General features: G+C 39.9%; 2 protein-coding genes and 1 long non-coding RNA gene across 4 annotated transcripts; 2 read left to right on the plus strand and 1 right to left on the minus strand.

Annotated features, from left to right (window-relative positions):
• Positions 1–522: 522 nt before the first annotated feature.
• Positions 523–2,969, plus strand: LOC134138443 (uncharacterized). 2 transcript variants are annotated; one of them, XR_009957901.1, is made up of 4 exons: positions 523–543; positions 2,214–2,258; positions 2,522–2,605; positions 2,698–2,969. It is a non-coding gene; the product is annotated as an uncharacterized LOC134138443 (long non-coding RNA). The 2 variants fall into 2 exon arrangements; XR_009957900.1 differs by lacking the exon at positions 523–543 and adding an exon at positions 673–823.
• On the minus strand, positions 2,133–17,881 carry CEBPZ (CCAAT enhancer binding protein zeta). The gene is made up of 16 exons (XM_062572091.1): positions 17,613–17,881; positions 15,944–17,460; positions 14,868–15,099; positions 14,095–14,266; positions 13,371–13,459; positions 12,826–12,879; positions 12,465–12,567; positions 12,075–12,143; positions 9,591–9,657; positions 8,115–8,215; positions 6,703–6,763; positions 5,466–5,674; positions 4,359–4,442; positions 3,802–3,863; positions 3,640–3,721; positions 2,133–2,798 (listed from the first exon to the last, which is right to left on the minus strand). Exons 1-16 carry the CDS (start codon positions 17,766–17,768, stop codon positions 2,659–2,661), a joined length of 3,198 nt encoding a protein of 1,065 aa, XP_062428075.1. The 5' UTR covers positions 17,769–17,881; the 3' UTR covers positions 2,133–2,658.
• Positions 17,882–18,197: 316 nt separating this feature from the next.
• NDUFAF7 (NADH:ubiquinone oxidoreductase complex assembly factor 7) lies at positions 18,198–23,705 on the plus strand (the record flags this gene model as incomplete). Its single annotated transcript, XM_062572094.1, has 9 exons — positions 18,198–18,344; positions 18,424–18,504; positions 19,172–19,282; positions 19,826–20,036; positions 20,527–20,585; positions 21,383–21,496; positions 22,379–22,522; positions 22,867–23,040; positions 23,428–23,705. Coding segments are annotated over 9 exons (1,254 nt in total), but the record flags the coding sequence as incomplete, so codon positions are not given.

Genomic DNA, 23,705 nt, shown 5'->3' on the forward strand with positions numbered 1-23,705 from the left:
TGCCAAGGTGGAGGCAGCCCTAGCGTGGCCTCACCGGCAGCGCACATGGTGCCAAACTGCACTGAAACAGCAGTGGTGGATTCACTCTGAGCAAGAGAAAGCAGGAGACAGCAGGCAGCCTGCCACGCTCCCCCCAGGGATGCGGTTTATTCTTTTCTGCCACCCGGCTGCCACCAAAGGACGCTGAGCTGTGAGAGGGAGAAGGCAAAGGTGAGACATGAACTGAGAAACATCACTTGTAAGCAATGCCATCCCGCTGCAGTATTATACCGCGGTTTGCAGTTATTGCTGCCGCCGGCAAGAACAGTTATGCTTGGGGATGCCCGTCGCGCACGGAGCCTCGGGGAGAAGAGCTCTCGCCGAGACGCGCACCAGCGCCCAGGGCTGCGCAGACGGCGGCCGCGCCGGGGCCAGCGGGGCGGGGAAGCGGCTCCTCTCAGCGACCTTCCACAGCCCCGAGCCAGAGGCTACAGGGCCCGCGCCGAGCCGAGCCCAGCCGAGCCCAGCCGAGCCCAGCCCAGCCCAGCCGGGGAGGCGGACGAGGTGCTCCGTGACGGGGCTGTAGCTGCAGCGGTAGAACACGGCCACCACCGAGCGGGCCGTTGCGCAGCCGCGGGGAAGGGAGCGAAGCAGCGGGATGCGCATGCGCGTGCCCCCTGCGCGGCAGAGGCGCGCGCCCGGGAGCGGCCGTTAGCGGCGGTAACGGCCGAGCAGGGGCGGCGCGCGGCGATGGCGCGGCGCGCCGCGGCGGCGCTGCTGCTGCTGGAGGCGGCGGGGCTGGTGGGCGCCATGCTGCTCTACCGCCGCATGGACCGCAGTCAAGGTGCGGCGGGGCGGGCGCTTGTCGCCGGGGGCAGGGGGGAGAGCTGGCCGAGCGCGGCGGAGCTGCACAAACGGCTCTGGGCCGTGCTCGCCGCTTTGCGGAACCACCGGCGCTTTACCTGCCGGCTTGGAGTCGGCTCTCTGCCTTACGATGGTAGTTGCTTGTTACATGGAAACTCTAGGACAGCCGTTGAAGAACCAGCTGCTATTTCAGTTTTATAACGACAAGACTGGGGGGAAATTTTTGAAAGGTGGCACATGGCCACCAGGGACAAAGCTGAACCTTGTGCATTTTAATACTAACAGCATTGGCTCAAGTACAGGCGTAGAGAGGAGAGGCAGTCATCAGTTTAAGTAGGGACTGATTCATCCTGTTTCAGACTTGCGGTGTTCAGCCTTGATGGGGTCCCTGGCTCAGTTCCTGGTTTTGCAGGCTTTATGATTTGACATTTTCCAGAAGAGTAGACTCGGCTGGCAAGTACACATGGCAGCCAGGGGCCCATCTTCCAGATGACTTTGCTACATTCCCTTAAGTGTCCCAGAGCTTAGGTAACACACAGATAGGCTAGGCACCACGTTAGTTATTGCAGCTAGGTTTGATCAGCACAGCAGCAGCCTTTTTTTGCATTCAGAGCTGTACAGATGCAGTGCTAAGAGCCTGGCAGTCCTGCCACCCCTACAATCTGTGCTAGTCAATAGGCAGCCACTGCTGTGGCCAGGTAGGGCAGCAGAATAGCTTCATTTGCACGTGTCAGTAACTTGCTGCTGCATTTGCATGGTTTATCATCCTTATTTTCAGTTCTAGTCCATAGTTCTTTGCAGTTTATCCCTTTGCAGGGGCTTTCTTAAACCGTGGTTCTGTGAGGTGTGGTAAGGTCATCTGACAACTCACTGTGCTCAGAATGAAGCTCCTACACAGTCTGCAATCCCCATTTCCACCATTCACAGTGTGCTGGTACTAGCATTTACCAAATTCTTTTGTAACTTGTTAAAATGGCATAAAGCTATTGCTACATTTTTTTTCTTTTGAGTTGGTGAAGTTGCACACAGAAGGATTCAGTGAACACCTAAACCCACACAAGGAAAACAAGTCATTTTCCTTTGGGTTACACTACCATGAGATTTGCTCAGCTTTTAATGAATCTGTTATTTGTGTTTGGTTATCACTACAAGGAAGCTCAAGAAACATTGTAATGATAGTGTTGCCACCTGAATAGAGTTAGTGACACAATGCAATAAAGTCAATTCAGATCACGTTATTTAATGGTATCTGTAATTCAAAAAGCTAGAACAAACTTAGGAAAAAGTCATTTAATTAGAAAAATAATGCATTTAATAACTTGTTTTAAAATATGCTGGGTAAAGTAACTTTGATTTATCTTTCTTATCAGACTTCAGATACACAATGCAGAAGAGATTTCCCTCAATTCTGGAAGGTAGGTTACTAGTTGTTGATTTCAGAAAGACAGCTAAAGTGTCTGCATCTTATGTTCAGAATGGATTTTATTATTGTAGTCTTTCCTGTGGTAAGTTTTAAGCAGAAATGTGTATTGTTATGTATAGGTGCAGCTAGAGTGTCAGACAGTTGGACAGGTCCTCAGAACTAGAGGACTGCACATCCAACAAAACAAGCCTTGAAGTGGCTCACCTTCAGATGTAAGCTCAAGTTACAACTAACATGGATTTTCCTATTTTTCAGTTTATTACAAAAGCAATGAGTGGTCTGGAATTCATGGCATAAGGGAGAATGACCAAATGACATGGCTAAGCAGCAAGAATTAAAGTAAGAAAGACTGAGCACAATTATTGCCAAAACGTCCACGTTAAAATGACATTTTATCTTTTTGATTTCTTGCCTTTGTACTTCTTTTTCAGCCCTTTGTGCCTAAACTGTTTCTTCTTTTTTATAATACTTTTCACATCCCTATTGTGAAGCCACTTGTCACGCTCTACTTCCCACTGGAGCTGTTTGGCACCTGTAAGAGGAAAGAGGGAAGATGAGAAATAAGAAGCTGATGGATACTTCTGATTGCTCTGAAGTGTCTATCCTCCAACAATTATAATAGAATGTGGATAAATCATGTAAAAGTTAAAACTACTGTATTTATAAATGCCAATAAAGTGAAAACTGCTTTGTTTTGACACTAGAGGAAGCTTTTTCCATTTCATGAAACATACTCAGCCATCACAGAATATCACGGTTAAAGACTGCTCTTGAAATTGTTTGTATTTTCCTAATGGTATACATGCTCATATAGAAGTATTCAGTGTTTTGAGTGTTGCTGTTAACATTTTTCTGTTGATATCAGCAAGACCAATAGGGGGGTCTACAAATCACTTGATGAATTAATTAAATGTGAACTTTTTTTGACTGGTTTTATTTCTGGGAAACTGCTTTTGCTTCGCCAATACAGCAATGAAAAATTCCGATAGCTAAATATAAACAGCCGTACCTTATGCCTCACCTCACAAGGATCCAATGCTACTATACTCTTCAATAGAGCAAAATTCACATAAAGAAGCCTTGAAGAATAGCTTATTACCCATTTTTAATTTGCAGTCAAAAGAGGCATGTTACAGTCTCCTCTTCTTGAGGCCTTATTTATTCCAATAGTCACAGCTAAAATTAGCACTGAGCATCTCTTAATTGAAGAAAACTTAAGTCATGACTTACACACAAGGTCAAAGAGAACATAGTAGAGGCAGTAGCTCAGTGTCAGTATTTCAACTAAATAAGATACATGTCTGAGTACAGAATCTGAAGAGAAAGGAGCTTGTCAACAGCATAAATACATGCCCTTTGCATCATGTACTTACTTGCATTGTCTCTGTTAGCCATGGCATTCATTCCAATGTTGTCAAACTGGGACCCAGCATTTTCATCCAGCAGATAGCCAAACTTTAAAAAGAAGTTACAGTATTTTATTACTAATAAACAGGCAAAACGTATATGTATTTTTTTTAACTGGTCAAACTAACCTCCTCTGCAGCTGCGAGCATATTGGCATCTTTGAGCTTTCTCTTTTTTCTTGGGTTGGATCCTTCAAAAAAAAAGTATTAAGGACAGTGTTTCAAGTTCACAATGGCACTAAAACAAGAGTTTTAACATGTTCTAAAGGGTTATTTTTTATTTACTATCTAAAATAGCCATGTTAAAAAGCTGCTGTAGTCCCCTGTTCCCCTAAAAGGGGAAAAAAAAAAAAAAACAAAACATTTTCAACTCGGGACTAAATAGCAAAAATCTCTATTAGTAACAGATGTGCACATGACTGCTTTAGCTGCCAGTACAACTCCGTCCTTCTTTCAGACACACCTCCTTCAATCTCGAGTCATTTGAGAGCAGAAAGTCACCCTGAACTAGGCCATGCTGGTGATCAAGGGTAACACCAACTCCTTTTCATTTACAGTTTATCCAAATCTGAACCCAAATCCAAGACTGTAGATAATCCACTGTACTAAACCTCTCTGATTCCAAAGTTTTTCAGACTGTATTAGTAGTAAGCCTTCTCAAATTGAAATCATGACTGTTTTCTTACCTTCAAGTGATCCTACAAAATCAGTATCATTCTTTCTCTTGCCCTTTTTACTGACAGACTTGAATTCATTATCATTGCTCAGGTCTGCAAAAAAAAAAAAAAAAAAAAAAAAAAAAGTAATTCATACACCAGACATTTGTCATAATGTTCCAAGCTTTTACTTTAAAAGAAGTTTAAATGATAGTGGACACACTCTAATTTTGATTTATTAAACTCAAACAACTTAAAAAATGTTCAGTAGTTTGCCCTTCGTGATGCCTTTTTTTGCACAGTACAAGAAAGAAGTGAAATAGAAAACTAAGATAAATATGAAGACTAATAGAACAAAACCCTATGTTACATACACTTTGCAGGTCTGCTTGGTAAGATTGATGCAGTAATAATCTTATAAAGGATTAATATATTAACAGCTAAACAAATAGTTCACTTTTTTTACCCTCAGTTATCTATCTTCCTGTGACCTTAAGTTATTAGTAGAAATGCTCCATTAATTTGTGCTTCCGCAGCAACAAAGTGTTAATTAAGCAGGCTGTGCCTTTCAGTTGAACAGATAATAAAAACAATGAAGGTGCAGCAACTAGTTCTTAGGAAGGAGTGAATAAAAATTTGGGTGTGTAACTTTATTACGAGAACAAACTGTTATGTCTGAGCTACAATTTAAAAAGGTACTGCCTCTAAAAATCAACATTAACTAGGCCTAAAGAAAAAAAATGACCAAGTTCCAGAAATGATTTTTTTTCCTCATTAAAGTCTCTTAGGGTTTTAACATTGTATAAGTATTTGCCTTGTATAGCCAGTATTTATTTATAAACCTGCTTTTACTACTGATGTTTTCAGAACGAATAAGGCATGTCTTGTTTGCAAATTTTTAAATCGACATGCCTAATTCCTGCTCTCACCTAGGAGGCTGAATCAAGAACTGTTACTGATCTTAAGACTTTGTTGTCCAGAGAAGGACTTCAGTTAGCCACTTTTTAAAAGCCAAATCTGCCACCCAGGTAATTAAATATTAATTCAAATCTAAATTGTATTTTTAAATTTGTGTAACACATTTGTAAAAGCTGATGTTGCTTTCTTTTCATGTTTGGATAATAAATACTACTTTACCTAGGTCATTATCATCATCAGACACATCCATAAATACACCTCCTTCTTCATCAATGTCCTCTCCAAAGTCTTCCTCCATACTTCCTAAGGAGACTTCTTCATCATCCAGTTCACTGAATCCATCTTCATCATCAGAATCCTCCCAGTCAGCATTGGAGTCCTTGTTTCTTTGACTCTTCTTACTGCCTATGGTTTTCTTTTTTATGTTACTGAAAATATATAACAAGCTTAGCACTTTATCTGGCAAAATATTCTTTCCAGATAACATTTTTGTATGTACAAACACTCTGTTAGAACAGTTGAACATCATTTCAAAATATTGTAAATGGAGGCTGACACCTAATCATCTATTTGTAGAAAATGCACTCAGGTATGTTTTCAATATCAACATACAGATTGCATTAAAAATCCAGAACATTTAAAGTTCTTGAGAGAATTGTATTCTGAAATTAATGTCAGCTTCTGTGTTTATCTCGCAAGTGCTTTTGTGCCTTTTCTGTAAAACACTCACAAACTGATGGCATATCCCTAGTAACTTTACTAAATGAGTTTTATACACACACACACACACACACACACACACACACACATATAAAGAAGGGAAACGTAGTTCTTGATTTGTCTTCTCTTTGTTATTTTTTACTCACTCCAACCAATCTGGCTCACAAAACCTTCAGGCTTCACTGAAAGTTTAATTTTCCCTTCCCATCTAAAAGAAGTTTCTGTGTTGATTTTAAAGCTGTACTCCAGATACTCTAAACAAAAAGGAAGGTACTTAATCATTAATGGAACTGCTGACTTCCTGAGAATTGTGCTCTGTAACTCAGGATTCCACAAAGTATTCACTTAGTTATGTCCAGCTACAACCTACGAACTGTTTAAAGAAGCAGTGCCATTATGCCTCATCCTGTCTACTTCTGTGCTTGGTAACTCCCAGACAGAAACTCGAGACAGTAAAAAACAGGTAAGGTAAGGACTTTGCTTACTACATCATTGCATTGTACAAATAAAATACTACAGGTCTCACAATTCAAGACAGCAGATTGTAAACACCATGGGATGAGAATGTTCCCTTATGGGGGAGGTAGAAAAGAAGCACTACCCAGCATTAACTACTACTGCCCTTTTTGCAAAGTGGCATTCTTGGTATTTTTGAAAAAGGTCTATCCAATTTGGAGAGCAAAATTCTATAAGGGTATCAAAACAGGAGAATGAAAGAATAGATTCAAAGTCTTACCTGGCAAAATCAAGATCGTCCTGGCCAACATCAATGGCACTATCAGCAGCTTCAAATGTATCTAAAAAAAGAAAAAAGATTTTGTTTCTCAATTACTGTAAGTCAAAAAAAGAACTATGAAGCCATTGCAAATTTTATTATTTTTTAGATGTCAATTTCCTGAACAGTTTACGTGACCTGCCTGAGTAACAAAGGACCCTGGTACATACGTTCATAACTATGAACCGCGGTACAAAGGCTCATACCTGGCCAGAACAAAATGATGTGGGCAGCAGTTGGGGAAAAACACACAGACAGCGATGCCAACCTGCCTGGGATGTGTGATATCACAAGTCTACAGCGCTCGCTCCAAGTCAGATACAAAGGCTCAATTAAGACACTCCATGCAAGAGCCGTATCAGCTAATCTCTATGTCAATTCTTCACTATAGTCCCTGACAGAAGAGCAAGGAGATGTGAGGGTGAGAGCTCCTATGTTCTCTGATTCATTTAGCAATACATTTTATATAGAAAGAGCAGACAAAATAAAATTTGAAAAACTACAACTGTTCTGTTTCAAAGAGTTAAGCTAATATTAAAGAGTGTTTAATTTAGGCTTCTAAATTTATGCAGCGAATTCACAGAGATTGTAAATTTATTAGAAATACTAACAATAGACAAATGTGATGTAAAACAGTTGCAGATTCTTGTCATAACCAAGACTATATTAACTGTATCATTAATGAACAATGCTCCAACAGGAGTTAAAACTAACCTAAAACATTCTACAAAACAGTATTGAGATCCAACTGGATTTTTTTGGACAAATACTGCATAAGTAATATAGGAAATCATAAAATCATGCAAGTTTTAGGGTACAAAAATTCAGATTCTGGAAAAGATCATGCACTAATTCAAAAGCAAATAAAGTAAATGTCACAGGAAGAGCTAAGACTACTGCAGAAGTTTGCCAAGGATGTAACTAAATAAATAACATATTTCTTGAGGTTAGGAATGATGACAAAGATTATAAGGAAGATTTAAAAAGACAAAGTAGTAAATAAAGAATAAGCGTTACATACTGCTAGAAGTTATTTAACTCACAGATTACATTAGGGAAAGAACAATGAGGCATGAACCGTCACTCATGAATTTATGTTCAAAATTACACAATTTCTACCCATTAGAAAAGTTCTCAACTAACGTAGAAAGAGAGAAGTCTGGTTTCAAGGTGGTCTTCCAGTTAGCCTATGTGAGGGAAGAGCATGTTGGCTACAGTAACACAGGATGGGAATTAAAGAGCCAGTTCTCTGCATTTTCATGCTTCTGTATTTGGTTCTTTTATATTATTCATTTTATTAAAAAAGCTGTATTAATAATCTGCAAAAGCAGAAAATACTGAAATTGTTATTACAAGAAAAAACATGGCCTTACCCAGTGCTCTTTCAAATTCATCATCATCCACATCTTCCACACTTTCTTCATCTTCCTGACGCTTTTGCTTCTCTCTCCCTTTATCAAATTTCGTATAAAATCTGAAATAAGTAACATATGGCTCTCACACACAAGATTACATCTGATGTTTCTTACGACAAATTAAAAAAAAAAAAACAAAAATCTGTTTCACACATAATTTTGCCAGTTGAAAAGTGTAAGTTAATGGTTTCAGGTATATCCCAAATCAGAGATTATTTTCTTCATTTTACAAAGTGCAAGCTACCAATGTAAGATTTAAACCAAAGAAATTCCACAAAGGTGTTAAATATCATTTTCAACATAGTGAATTCATAAAACAAGACCAGCGAGATATGAAAATCTACCTTATACCAATTAAAAAAAGTCAAGTCCAGCCTGAATCTAATTAAAAGGGGAAAAAAAAAAAGAAAGTTCACCATTTTAAGTTTTTAAGTTAAACTCTCCCCCACAGCTCCACTCCTATGTATGTCTGGTTTAATCTATTAAGCCATTTTAAACTATTTTTCTCTCTTTTATTTCATGTTAAGGAATCACAAAGCACAGGAGGCAAATTTGATCAGAAATAGAGGCAGAAGAGTACTGTACTTTTTTAAGTAAGTCTTTAAAAGTGTAATCTCAGTTACCATCATTGTCAATGTAACATACTGTTAACCTTTCAAACTGAGGCATGTTTTAAACTATTTCTTCTTTTAGAGTTCTGCCCACAGATAATTTAAAATGTTAGCAGAAACTGCATACCTTTGCTCCAATATAGTTTTGAAAACCTATTTAATCAACAGGAAAGAGAGTATACTTCACAGTTTGGTTAATACAAATATCATCCTCTCATTAAGCTGTTACTTCAGATTTTTAAAAAGCTCCAACATTAATCCATATCTTGAAAAAACTAAGTGAATTTCAACACTGGTGTCTATAGGAGACACTCACAAAGAAACAATTCTTAATTTAATGCGAGCAAACTCTTGCAAACTGTGCCGATTCAAGTACCGCAACTGCATTTTTAAACCATAATCCAAAAAAGAAAACTAAATGAAGAGAACTATGAAAAATAAAAGATTTTTAAAATGACGTTCCATTTAATAAACTTTGATACTAGCCAGGTATATGCCAGTTGATTGAAATACACTTCTGATGCAAAAGAATTACAACGCACAAGACATTCACTATCATTCAGTGTTTAAGGTCCCTCTATTAAAATGTCACCTTATACAATGTATAGACCACAAACACTGATTGTCTTTCTTTGTAAGCACCATTCTTTCCTACAAATTTTGAAGCTATGTTCTGTGGAAAGTGCTATAATTACAAGTCACTCAAATTAATCAAAATTTTCAGAAATGTGGAACACCAGACAGTATCTATAAAATGTATTTTTTGATGGCATTGCATTCAAAAACAACACCCTACAATGAATGTTCACAAATATTTCATTACCTGTGGAAAAACACTTCATCCACTGGGATTGTGCTTTCATCTCTGGCACGGAATTCCTTACTGTTGACTGCAAAAAAACAAGCAGAATTGATTTTACCTCAAGTTGAACATCCGTATATTATTCTTTATCATTGTGCTACACATACAGAAGTACACTGATACCCAGTGTCACAATTTAAGTGAGCTCATCACTCAATGTATATACTGATAATAAGGTGTGACAGTAACTCAAGACAGCCCTAATCAGGTTCTAATATATGCCAGCAAGGGAAGTTTTGCAACCACTTTCACCAGGGATACAAGTTCTAAGAAGTTAGGGAATAAGGTAAGCTAGCTCTCATCCACTGAAATCCTGGAACCTCTTCTGCCTGTCACTCCTGGCAATAGGACACTTCCTAGCAGAAATGCTCTTCAGCAGCTGCAAGGCACAGCCATAGCGCCAGAGGCCAGTTAAGCATGCCAGAAAAGGAAATCAAGCCTCACAGTGCCTGCATTTCCAGGGAACTGAGACAAATTGGCACTCCACAGCAGCTGATTGAGCTGGTTACTGATCAACTCTTATTCTGATCAATACTGATCACACTCCCTGGGGAGAAACTTTTCACTCTGACACCTTCCCCTTCCTTCATCCACCTCAAAAGTGAATCAAATGAGAAAGAGAAAGATCTCAGGGGTGCAAATTATAGCAATTTGTAACTGATAAGCATCCAAGTTTCTCAAAACAGAGCAAAACACAGTGACAGAAGAGGACTGTTCGAAGGTATCCCAGGATTTGTAATTTCAGTTCTTGATCTCAGTGATAAACCTCAGCAAAGTCCAGCTATATGCAACAAGTACAGATTTTTTTAATCCATATTAAATATATCCAGAGAGGGGGCATTGATGTTTTACTTGTAATACACTTAACTTCATTAATTCTAGCTTTAAATGATCAGTGTGTTGCTTCAACTCAAAATAACCCAAGGAATTCAATAAAACTGTTCCTTCAAACGTATTCTGAGCAAAAATTCCTACTTTAAGCTCCGATAGCCATAAAACCATGTGTCATTAAAAGTGCATCAGCTATTTTGAAATTACTATCACATCAGTGTAACAGATCAGACCTAAAGTTACAGGATGCACCTCCCTGGGAATGTTAGAGATATTCCACCAAGGAAGACGAAAACTCTCCTGTCCTCACATGGCACAATCATAGATTTATTCTGAATGGAAAGGAGGATTTGAACTGTAATTGCCATGTATCAATTTCCATTAGCACATATTAATTTAAGCTAAAGAGATAAAGATTATTAAGTTTGATCTCTTACCCTGATTTTTTTAACTGTGGGTTTTTAACACCAAATCCTGCCCTTAATCTCTGGAGGGAGCTAGACTAGACACCTTATACTAATCCTAGCAATACTGCAGATGTGGAAGTGATCTATATCACTTAACGAAAGAGCTTAATGTGGTTTAAATCATTATATAAATCTATTTTTTGAGATTTTAAGTCACTTTTCAGTCACATTAACCAGAATAAATGTGGTTATATGATAGCTTGGGAACAGGAATAAGAACATTAACTGGAGATCGGCATACATGTTAAAGATTTCCATGTAATTTTAGATAATAAGAACTTTAAAAAGCAGTATTTGTAATATTAGGATGTTAAACATAAGAACGACATGTTTGTGAGTAGAAAATCTAGCTAGTATTTTGTAAATTAACCTCCCTCTAACACTGATACTCTACAAATTACTCTTCTACCTAGAAATAACACTAGCTGGAAGAAATTCTACAGGCTTTTTTGCCATTAAGTGGTGTTACTTTGCCAGCTACAAGCATATTTTCAACAAGATTCTAAACCTTTTATATAAGATTGCAAATATATTCTGATCAGGGAGTGTATTTCACTTTAGGGGAGATGCACAGAAAGATAACTGAACTTGGGAGAAGGTATAGGAGATATACATAGGTACAATAAGGCATGCTATTTTCAACAGCTCTGTCCTTTGCTGCTATACATTTCCTAATAGGATTCCTTAAACAGAAGAACAGACCTTGACAATGCACTGCCTAAAAAAAGGAATTATTATGGTAGAAAGAAACTGACAATTAGAGAAGAAGGGAGGAGGGAGAGAAAGGTGTTAAAATGATTTGTTGCACAAAGCCAAGTGCAAGAGTAGACACTGAAGTGCTTTCCTACTCAAGAATGTAGAAAATAATGATTGAGGTAACCGACTTTCTCTATATCCCTTGTTCTTACAGGGTTTAATGGACCCAAAGTTTCAGCTGTGGTGATTCTGTGGACCTTTTACACAAGAATTTTAGACCTGCTCCTGAATGTAAGACAAAACCAGTGCCCTTGGGATGAGCAGGACTTTCTATTTGTTCTTTTTTTATTGCTAACAGAAATAGCATACACAATGTAGAGGACGGATAACTACAACAAACAGCTACTATTCCTCAGACATCATAACTGCAACCAAAAAGGGCCTGACTTACCTGCAAGATTCTGCACATCTTTCATAAATTGTTTCTTCTTCGGCTGCATTACAACACTGCTGGTGTTCTCTGTAGCAGAACATAAATTAGAAATAAACTGTATTATTAGTCTTTACAATAAATTCTTCTATCGCTTTGCTTACACCTGGTAGGTTAGGAGTTTATGTACTGCGAGAGTGAGAGGCCCAGTAAGTGGATTATCAGGCAGTCCTAAGTTGCAGACATCTTTTCTGCAGCCCTGCAAACGGATTCCTCTCCTCCTCTGTTACACCACATCCACCCCCCAACACATGACAGGCACAAACAGTTACTTGGCAGCCTGAGAGGAGTGTGGTCACCACAATATCAATAATCAAGACTGAATGCTTATAAGCACAGAGAAGTTCACACCTTTGCCTTTGTGGAGTTTGGGATTTCTGTACACAAAGCGATCCAAAAATCTCATTAATGTGAAATCCTGTAAAGGGTCACCTGAGTACTGAATATGATTTCCCTGAAAGAATAAAAAAGCGAAAAATTTAAGGTCTTCATTTTCAATTAGATAGCAACTAAACAAAGAGTTAGGATGCCCAAACTTACACAGTACACGAATGATATTAAACTATGCTTAGAAGAGAGAGAGTTGGGATATTTCATCATAAGCCTCACAGGTTAATACACTCTTGTGTATTACAATATATTTTAAAAAATAACAAAATACAACTAATATAAAAATCAAAGCTCCAAACTACAGATTGGTAAGAGCACTTACTTCTAGAATTGTTTTTGCAAAGAGGGCCACAGATGGATGAAAATGTTCAGAAAGCTGGAAAACATACATCATTTTTTTACTCCTACTTAAAAACACAGGCAATCACGATTCATGTTGTCTTATCAGACTCCTGGCAGCAACACTATGCTTTCACTCTACGACTCACTACACAAAGTAAAGACACATGAAGTAACGCAAAGCTGATCTGCTCTTCCCTGAAACAACTGAAGAGCTTCAATAGTTCTAGTCTTTCATTTGTGTTAACTAAATACATCCTCACTTACAATTTTAACGCTAAAAAGATTTCTTGATAAAAAGCTAAGATCTAAAAGCCAAAAAAGATTATTATTGTTCAAATCGCCACTTAAAAATTTCTGTTCTTCTCCCTGAATATCACTGACATATGAATCCTTTATAAGCTGAACAACGTGTTCGCTGACCTTTCTGTTATTTCACCCAGGTAGCTACCTCAAGAATAATCAAGCTCTTTCAATCCAAGCAGTACACTAAGAAATACAGGAAGCAGCAATGTAAGAATACTTCACCTTCTTCAGCTCCCAAAGACTTGTATTTTCAGCACCACAATACAAAGGACTTCGATGCAAAGGATCATAAGAAACTCCAGTCTTTCTGCCTGGGTTGAGAAGGAGATGAAAAAAAATCTTTTACATTTTCCCAAGCTACTCTATGGGATTATTATTTTCATTTCATCATGACAGTAACCCTGTCCACCATTTTCAGCTGGACAGGCCAGAGATCCATACAGTAGCAAGTAAGGTTTATATCTGATAGCCCTTCTCTTGGGCATGATCAGGCACACGGGGGAATTCCTACATGTTTTGAAAGAAGCCCTTGAAAAGACGTGCTATCTTCTAAAAGGTCCTCACGAGAGAGAGAAGCTAGAAGTAGGCTCAAAGCTAGAAGAGTTGTTCTAGTAAGCTTCACAAGCAAATGAGTAATTAGACATCCTAGCCTTGGCTACATCACTCTGAAGATGTCTGAATTTGATAGAAAAAATTCCAAATCAGTTTATATAGCAGCTGGTATAGCTTAAAGGGTTTGTGATTACATAGTAAAGTAAGTTAACTAGAAGATTAATATAGCCTGTTCATCAATGCTCAGCTAACATATAGAGAATTGAAATTTGATGAATCTTAAAATACATTAAAATAATGTTTTAATCCTTTAATTTTTCAGCAAGTCTTGATCAGAACATTACTGTTACTGAATGCTGGCACTAGAATGCATTAGATTTTCCTGCTAATTTACCTCCCATATTCAGATGATGTACCCATGACGGTGCCGAATTTGGGTTATTTGTTTTGGTTGATTTTTTTGGTGTGCTGCTTCCTTCCTCTTCTTCTTCATCTGCATCCACAAACTTTTCCTCATTGTCTTCAGCTTCTTCTTGATCATTAAAGCACTCTTCTTCATCAGATTCCTAAATAACAAAATGTTAGTGAACCGCTTTTCTAATTTTATAATTTGTTAGAAGAAAGTATGTATTTCTGAAGAAACAGCATCCTAGAATATAAACAATGGCCAGTGTTTAAACCATACAGGTTTTTAGTCTTGATACAGGACTAAAAATTAAACTTTATGATTTATCTCACACGAGAGTAACAGTCCCTCCACACTTGAAAAGAGAAAAAAACAATCCAATATTACTTAATTATACTTCAAATTGCAGACAGAAGAAACAAGCAAGTTTTAATAAAGCTTCTGGGACAATAAGAATGTTTATCTGCTTATTTAAACAACATTTTACAAAATAATCCCCTCGCCAGGAATGGAGCCCACAGGACCCGCTAAGAATGCTTACCACCACCTCTTCTACACAGACTTTCAGTACAGTTTAAATTGCTCAAGTGCTCTTTCTCATAATGTACCCAGGTATTTGTAAACTCTCATAAAAATTCACTTTAAAAGCTGTCCTTTCTAGGCATAAGAATTGCTTGCAATGGGAAACAGGTCTGGACAGGTTTTTAGGAAATCAGAAGATATTAGTGAAAGCTCAATAAAATAAAGAAATAACGTTGTACCACATGATCCTGTAACTGGACCCTCAACCCCGGTTTTACTTTCAGAAGCTCAGACAGAAGGTACAGGGTTCCACAAATGAAGGGTGGCATTTGTCCACAAGTGATTTGAAGTAACCTCTTCACAAATGCCTTCACTCTCCGTAATACTACATCAGCCTTCAGAGACTTATAGACAAGGTTAAGAAACATGGATGGTTTTGCACAAGTTGTTAAACCAGGATCTAGCAGCTTCCTGTAGAAAACACAGGAGAAAATACTTTGATTTTCATATGGCACAAAGGAGAATAATTGCTATTAACAACAGTCACCTAAATATTTCAAAGTGGTATCTACAAGACTAGTTATAGCTTGTTCTTCAATAAACCCAAAATGTTATGATCAACCCCGAAATGTTAACAGCAGTATAGTATTGATACAAGTTAGATACAGAAAAGGAAAAAATACATTATATATATATATATATGACACACACATACACACATAAGCAGATAGAAAAATTGTAGGAAAATATAAAGAAACTCAGTTCAATTGAAAAAAGTTTCAAAACTGAAGACATTGAAAGTGAGAAACCAATTTGATCTATTCAGACTTCCTATATAAATAAAATCAATCAGCTGGGGCAAAAAGGAGACTCTTTTTGCAACACAAGGCTTTCTGACCTTACAAATTAAATTATTTAAACATTCTGCGGACGTTATTTTTTCCCCTTCATGAAAAAGTGTGTAGAAGGCTATTATATGTCTAAAATAAGCTGTAAAAGCAACTTCAGAAGTAGTAGTTATCAATTGATTTCAAAATACTTCTAAAATTAAAACATGCCACCAGAAAATAATGAAAAGAACAAGATCTAATCGTTGTGTTCTCAGGACCTATCAATACCATTTGTTTTATCCCTATGTTAAGTACAAGAAAACACATTTTCTTTAAATTCATACAAATCATCAGAAACTCTTATGCAAGGAAGACATGAAACTCCAAGACGTTAAAAGCAAAATAAGTGTTTCTACAACAATACTTTAAAAAATGACTACTTCATAAAACAAAATTTTTATCACAGTTCCAAACCTGTCACTTACTTGTAGAGTGCTGCGTAATACCTATCCGATACAGTCTGCTGAGAGTCCATTACTTGAAAAAGTAACATTAGGGCCTGAACACTGGTACTGAAGTTCACAAGATGTAGAACTTTAAATAAAGTGTTCATTTGTTCTTTCACTTTCTCATCACCAGTTTCTGCATATGGGTAAGCTCTGTTTACTCCACTTAGAAGAGCACTGAGCATTTTGGATTCAACATCTTTTTTTTTAATGCAGTTCCGAAAAAAGCAGAAATACAAAGTTATCAGTTTGTTAGCCAATGCACTTTCTTCATGACTGAGGACTATTTGATTTAAAAAACAGATGGCATAATATTGAGTTTTCACACTAATGTTTGATCGGTACAAAAGCCTCTCCACTTCATTGCATACTACTCCTTTCATGTTTGGATGTTTGTGAAGTAATGTCTCCAGAAGATAAGAGGCTTTGGTGGCTATTTTATTCTGAGGGTCTCCCAGTTTATTTACCAGCTGAACAAGAAGAACTTTCTCCTGCTCAGGCTTATTACAGAGAAGCTCATGAGCAACAGCCAGTGCTCGTGCTTTTGTTGCTGTCAGAGAATCATGGCTCAACGTTTCTAGCGCTTGCACAAACTCTGCCACCTGTAGTTTCAGCTGATGCTCAAAGTACCACAGTATTAGTCGTCTGTCTCTCGAATCCTTGTTGCCACTTGACATCTTTTCTATGTTGTTAAAAGGATGCTGTGAAAAAGACCATAGTTTACGATTGTCTGGTAACAAATCTGATACAAGAAGCTCCTTGAATGTATCCAAAGCCATAAGGCTCTGATGCCTGCTGCCTTTCTTCTTTATGAGGCTTACTAAGTTCTCAATAAACTGAAGACTGTGGACAGCACTGTCCTGAATCAGAAGGGTCATGGCTGCCATCCTGTCAGCTAAAGTACCTGATGACACAACAGTTTTCATCCACGCAGAAGAGGCCCCCTTCTGGTAACTTGTCTTATTTTTATACAAATCTGCCTCATGTTGGTACAGCTTTTGGGCCAAGGCCTTATACTTGGACAGAAGTGCCTGATTTTGTTGTTCAGAAGAGAATTCGCTGGTGTATTCTAGATCATACCATTTGCTCCCTGGTTTGATCAGTAACACTTGCCTAGCATGAAATTCAAAATCTTCTTCCTGATGCTCTTTCTTTACTGAAAGGTGTTGGTCCTGATCACAAACAGCTTGTTTTTTCTTGCTGTCTTTCCCACTGCTTGTTTGTTCTTTAACTTTATTCCCTTTTTTTCTTTCTAATGATGGAGCACTGATTTCTTTCTTGCTTTTCTCTTTTTTGGGGCGCTTCTCTTTCTCTTTGCTGCCACTGCCGTCGTCGTCATCCTCCACCACGAGGCAACTTTCCGCGTACTTGCCCAGCCCCAGAGAGCTCACGAAAGCCTCCAGCTCCCCGGCCTTCAGGTCGTCGATCGCACCTCTCTTCCCGCCATCCACCATCTCCTCCGCCTCGTCCACGGCGCACAGCATGAGGTAGTCTTGCTGCGGGCAACAACGCGCGGCCGTTACGCGCAGGCCCGGCGCGAGGCCGGCCGCTGCCAACGGCCGCTGCCAACGGCCGCTGCCGCGCGCCCCCTCCGAGGGGTCCTGGGCACCATGTGCTCCCGCTCCGCCCGTCCCCGCACCCCGCTTACCTTGGTGCCGCCGAGGCGCAGCACCTCGTCCAGCGTGAAGCCGTCGGCGTCGCCATCTCCATCCTCCTCCTCCTCCTCGTCGTCGCCGTCATCCTCGCTGTCGCCGCCACCCGCCTCCCGCGGGTCGCTCTCGCCGAAGTCCCAGAGCGCCGCCATCGCCGCCCGGCCGGATGCTGCTCCGCGCCTGCGCCGCGCTCGCTTCCGGCCCCGCAGGACGGCGAGGCCGCAGGTCCTGCAAGGGGCGCAGAGAGCGGGCGCGGGCGACGCCGGAGGGAAGCACGGCGAGAGGGCGGGGAGCTCCCTGAAGCAAGCGCCGGAAGCGCAGCTTGTTTCTGCGCTCCGGCGCTCCCGCCGCAGCTTCGCCTCGGCCCGCCCTCAGGCCGGCGGGGCAGCGCGGCGCGGCCAGGACCCGCGCCGGAGGCCGGCGCTCCCTGCGGCGCTGCCATGGCGCCGCCGCCTGCGCGCCGCGCGCTCCTGGCCGCGGCCTTGGCCGCCGCGCGCCGCGCGCTCCCGCGGCCCCCCGGTAACGGCCGCGCCCCGGGGGCCCCGCCCCTCCCCGCGGCGGCGGCGGCGGCGGCGGCGGCGCGGCTGCGCTCGGGCGCGGGGGGCGAGGCGGCGGCGGCGAGCGAGCGCGGCAGCGCCCTGCTGCGGCACCTGCTCTTCAAGCTGCGGGCGACCGGGCCGGTCACGGTGGCCGAGTACATGCGGGAGGCGCTCACCAACCCCGGCCAGGTGCGGGGCGGCGGCCGGGCGGCGCCGGGGCGGGCGGGCGGCGGCGGCTCGGGCCTGACTCTCCCCGTGCCTCCCGCAGGGCTACTACTCCCGCGGCGGCGGCATCGGCGAGAGCGGGGACTTCGTCACGGCGCCCGAGATCAGCCAGGTGTTGGGAGAGGTAACGCGCGGCCGCCGGGCCGCTCGGGGGCCGGCAAGAAACCTTCGGGCGGAGAGGAGACAGCGGGCGTTCTGGGCGGTGGGAAGGCTGCGAAGGGGGAGGCTTGTTCTGCGGCTGGGGACATCGTCTGTGCTGATGAGCGTTACTCACTTTCGTACAGAACACGTTTATAAGCAAAAAAAAAAAAAAAAAAAAAAAAAAAAAAAAAAAAAAAAAAGTATATTCCCCTCCTTGTTTTTCTATTCAAACTGTTTAACTTCTCTATCTAAAATCAAAAAATCAACGCGGTTTGTTCTGGGCTGTACATCACTTCCAGCAGTGAAGTTGGGCCTGGTTCTGCTCATGGTGACACGCTGGTAAATGTGTTGCCGTCAGGAACAGTTGTTACATAGGTAATTGTTAGTGACTTTTTCATTGTAGTCTTAGCTAAATTCCTTTTGATGCACTAGACAGATTCTGCTGGGTTGACCGCAAACAATCACAGGTTTTAATACTTAAACAGAATAGATATAATGTTATCTATTGTAATAATTTTTCATCATAGAATCTTGCATTAAAATTTTGAGAGAGACCATTGCATAATATCTTAGTATCAGGTGAAAAGCAGGTGTCACTTTCTGCAAATTGTAAAGTTTTATTTCTTATTTGCATTATTTTTCTTTGTCAGTTAATAGGAATATGGTACATTAGTGAATGGATAGCTACTGGCAAACCTAAGGCATTTCAGCTGGTGGAACTGGGCCCAGGAAGGGGCACCCTTACTGATGATATATTACGGGTAGGTTAAAAAAAATAATAATATTCTTTCTATTTCTGCTTTATTTCCCAGAAACATCAAAAGCTGAAATAAAGAATGCAATTGTGCTATATAATTTAAATCTTCCTAGTAACCAAATCATTTCACTTTACAGTAAACTTGCAGCTTAGATGCTAATTAAAATATATGCTTGCTTCTTCTACCATAATGAAGAGAGTGGATCTCTGAATTGAAAGTAGGACGCAGGCCAGTGTTTGCCTGCTTTATGCATGCACACAGCGCTCCAAATAAAACTTGACAGAAAGGGCGGGAATATTTCATTCCAAATTATTTATTTATAGGAAAGCCAATTTGTCTAGAAGAAGCTTAACAGCTTTTATTAAAATTGAGTTAGGAATTCCTGCTTTCTTCTGGAGGAGCATTGAGAGGATTTTCCTACGTGAAAGCCAATTAAATCTCTAATCTTGAATCTAAATAAGGAGACAACTTCCCTATTTTTCATTCTTAATTCTTTATTGTATACAACATGTGGCTGTGCCTAATGGAATTCATCTGTGTTTGTAGGTCTTCAACCAGCTTGCCTCTTTACTTAGTAAATGTGATGTTTCTATTCATCTGGTAGAAGTGAGTCCCAAACTCAGCGAGATCCAGGCACTGATGCTGACAGAAGAGAAGCTGCAGTCAAACCCTGAGGACAAATCTGCTTACATGAAAGGCATTAGTAAGACTGGAATTCCAATTTTCTGGTACAGAGACATTCAAGATGTACCACAAGGTAAGGAACTTGTAGTTGTTATTGCAGCAATCGTAATCTCTTCCTTTTGCAGTTTTTGACAATTGAGGACAGCTTTGCAAGCCCTCATAATAGCTAGAAATCAATTAACGTGCATATTAGCTCCTACTTCTTGTGTGAACCTGAGACAGGATTTTGACTTATAATGGCTACCAGTTCTGGTTGCCTTCATTTTGGAATAGTAACCCAGTTTCGTATACTTTTGACCATTCTTTGCATGGGTAACCATTTACTGGCTTTGATGCCTTAACATTGGTAAAGGAATTCAAAAATCCTAAAAAAACATGCATTGGCAGCTAGCTGTGGAAATGCTGTCTTTGAGGTTTTTGAGCTGGGAATAATGGTAATTATTTCATAGTGACATTAACTAGCTTAATTAAAATTAATTTTAAAAAATGCTTTTTTCAACTGGAAGCTGTTATGAAGCACTATGTTGAAACAAATACTTTATTTTTTTTTTCCCTTTCTACAGGTTACAGCTTTTATTTAGCGCATGAGTTTTTTGATGCCCTGCCCATACATAAGTTTCAGGTATAACAAGAAGATAATTGTGAATGTGATCACATAGTTAAAGGCCTTGCCTCTTTAAGGAAGAGGATTATGCTGACAAATCAGACCTGTCCATTGACTATGGCAGTAGAATGTTTCTAACCAAACCTGGACAAAGTAAGGTTTACTTCAGCTGATAATTGTAAAATTAGTAAGTGTTCATGAATGGCAAAGCTTGTAGTAAAGATTCTATTTTGCTTAGATAGGTCTCTTTAAGTTTTTTTCTTTTCTTTTTACTATTTATGCTACATTAATAAGCATTTAATTTCAGTGTTATTTTATGTATCACTAGTAACAGACGATCTGAGCTCTAAAAGTCTTTCATTTATATGGTGTAGCAAAACAATGGAAATAGCAAAATAAAGCCAGTTAGGTTTTAGAAGAAACACTTTCAACTTCAATTTTATAACAAAAGAAGTTATTCGTGGTTCTACCAATGACTTTGATAACTAGTTAAGTTAAACATTGCACTAGGCTGAGCTACTGTCAATAGATGAGGCAGCATTTCCTGTGTATCCTATCGTAGTATCACTTGTTCCTTTCAAGTATAATTAAATCTGTATTTGTTGACTCTACAGGCCAGGCTCTAGCACAAGCTTTTACCAAAAGACAGTTACTGGAATTAAATAGGAAAGGGTAATTGTTGTTAATAGCGTATTATGTTCTTAGAATTTCTGTGGAAAATATACTAATCTGTTTGACATATCAGTTGAATTGAATAAACAAGATACTGTGTCCTCATTAGAACAGAAAATCAGTACTCTGGGTTCATTAAACAGAGAACAGAAAAAGGCTGGCGTGAAGTGTTGGTTGATATAGATCCAGAAGTTCCTGACCAGCTTCGTTTTGTCCTGGCACCATCTAGCACCCCTGCAACGGAAAATTTTATTCAGGTAAGGTCATAACTACCAAAGCTAATACCTGAAAGGGTCAGTAATGTTCTAAGTATGTTTATTGCCTCTCAGTTACTTCAGCAGGAAGGGAAGGATTCTCAAAAGTTTTTAGTGAGCAAATACAGCTTAGGGTTTCTGTTGTATAGCAACTTTCATCAGCACTTAATCTTGTGAACATAACACAAAAATAAGTGGGTACATCAAAACTTACAAAATCAGGACTAAAACATACAAAATAGACAATAAACTGAGGCAGCAAGTGACAATGACTTATAGAAAGTGACAGGGACAGTTCAATATCTCATTGTCATGAGATCACCATCTCAACAGTGGTCCACAACCTTCCATGAATTTCTTCTGCTATATTCATCTTTGAAAAAAAATGTATATTAGATACTTGCCATTAGAGTTCACTTGATTTTTTTTTTTTTTTTAATTACAAAATGAAACAATTGGGATTAAAACCAGCTTTAGAGTTTCACACAGAAAGGCCTTCTGGGCAGGTAGAATGGGAACTTTTGAAGCACTTCTGAAGCACTATTTTCATTCTTGGTTTTAATACTGTAGTAAGTTAGTTCCTGGCTGAGGCAGGTATGCTCGCTGCTTAAAAAGAAACTCTCTTAGTTTCAGTCAACTCTCGATTGTACAAGAGATGAAGGGAATCAAGACTATTTGAAAACTTTAACTGAAAATGACCATTAGCAGAAGCTATCTCCATCTGTAGGTAGCTTAGAAGGCACTTGTGGGCCTCTGTGTCCAAATAAAGTGACAGTATGCCCAAGAAATAAAGTATAAAGAACTCCTGCCCAAACTTGTTTGCTCATACTTTTGAGCAAATGTTTTGATTTGTGGATTGTTACTGATCTTTGCATTGTGCACTAGCCTGAAGAAACAAGAGATCATGTGGAAGTATGTCCTGAGGCTGGTGTCCTCATTCAGACACTTGCCAGCCGTCTAGAAAAACATGGTGGGGCTGCTCTGATTGCTGATTATGGTCATGATGGAACCAAAACTGACACTTTCAGGGTAAGGTGTACACTTAAAGCATTCTTACCTTCTAATTTTTACTGTCACTATTAATAATTTAAAAAACCTTCCTGTAAGAGAAAGGTGTTAGGTAGATATAATAGTAAAAACTATTATGCTGCAACCAGAAGACTGAATAATTGAGTTCTCATTTAATCTTCCTGTCTGACAGAAACCCCTATTGTACTGCTTAATCTGAGCCCCTTCTGTATTTAGCAAATTACACTTTGAAGGTTTGAGATATTACACATGACTTTAGCCCTCCCCCCAACTTAGTCTTTGCTAGACCCAGCTGTGGTAGCCAGGAATACAGCAGAGTGCCATCTTCCAATGTAATTTTTCAGGGTTTCCAGAATCATAAACTTCATGATGTGCTGAAAGCTCCAGGTACAGCAGACCTGACTGCAGATGTTGACTTCAGCTATCTTCGGAAGATGACACAGGGAAGAACAGCCACATTAGGCCCCATAAAACAACGGGAATTTTTAAAAAACATGGGCATTGACCTCCGGTTGCAGGTAATGATCATGCTTGCAGGTACAAGAACACTTCTAATCTATGAGTGATACTCAGAAGCAGCAAGAGAGCTTTGTTTAAAAATCTAACTGTATACAAACTTGTTCAAAACAGCACATCAGTCTGAGATGGCCTGAAAGTATTTTGCTTCTCTCAGATGTTAGTTACTCTGGCTCTCTCAAAGTAAACACTATTACATTCAAGAGCATTCCATGCAAGTTTGCAACACACACTCATGTATGAGGTCCAGCAAGGAACTCACTAATTCTACTACTGGACATCATTCCCCTGAAACTGGGGTAAATAAAAAGAAGTGGTAAGAGACCGCAGGTGTGAGGGAGCTTGTCAAAGCAGGGAAGGCTACAACATGCATTATGTTTTCTTTTTAGGTGCTCCTGCAGAATTCACAGGACGCAGCAACACGGGAGCAGTTACTTCACAGCTATGATATGCTGATGAACCCCCAAAAAATGGGAGATTGTTTTAATTTTTTTGCCCTGCTGCCTCATCACAGACTTACGCATCCTGACAAGAAACATAATCCCCAGTCAAGAGCTCCCCTAGTCCCTGTTGCTGGATTTGGTGAACTTTTACTGAAGTAAGTTCAAATACTATACCAAAATGCCTTGTAGCAGAAGCTTTCAGTTATTAAAATAATCAAAAGAAA

This window comes from Rhea pennata, chromosome 3, assembly GCF_028389875.1.
Source record: "Rhea pennata isolate bPtePen1 chromosome 3, bPtePen1.pri, whole genome shotgun sequence".
Classification (NCBI taxonomy): domain Eukaryota; kingdom Metazoa; phylum Chordata; class Aves; order Rheiformes; family Rheidae; genus Rhea; species Rhea pennata.

Excerpts from the sequence above, each read along its gene's own strand:
- CEBPZ (XM_062572091.1), bottom strand. The coding sequence starts at position 17,768 with ATGGCGGCGCTCTGGGACTTCGGCGAGAGCGACCCGCGGGAGGCGGGT. Across the intron at positions 17,461-17,612 it reads TGCGCCTCGGCGGCACCAAG|CAAGACTACCTCATGCTGTG; the intron begins GTAAGCGGGGTG and ends TGTTGCCCGCAG. Across the intron at positions 15,100-15,943 it reads TATTACGCAGCACTCTACAA|GAAGCTGCTAGATCCTGGTT; the intron begins GTAAGTGACAGG and ends TGTTTTCTACAG.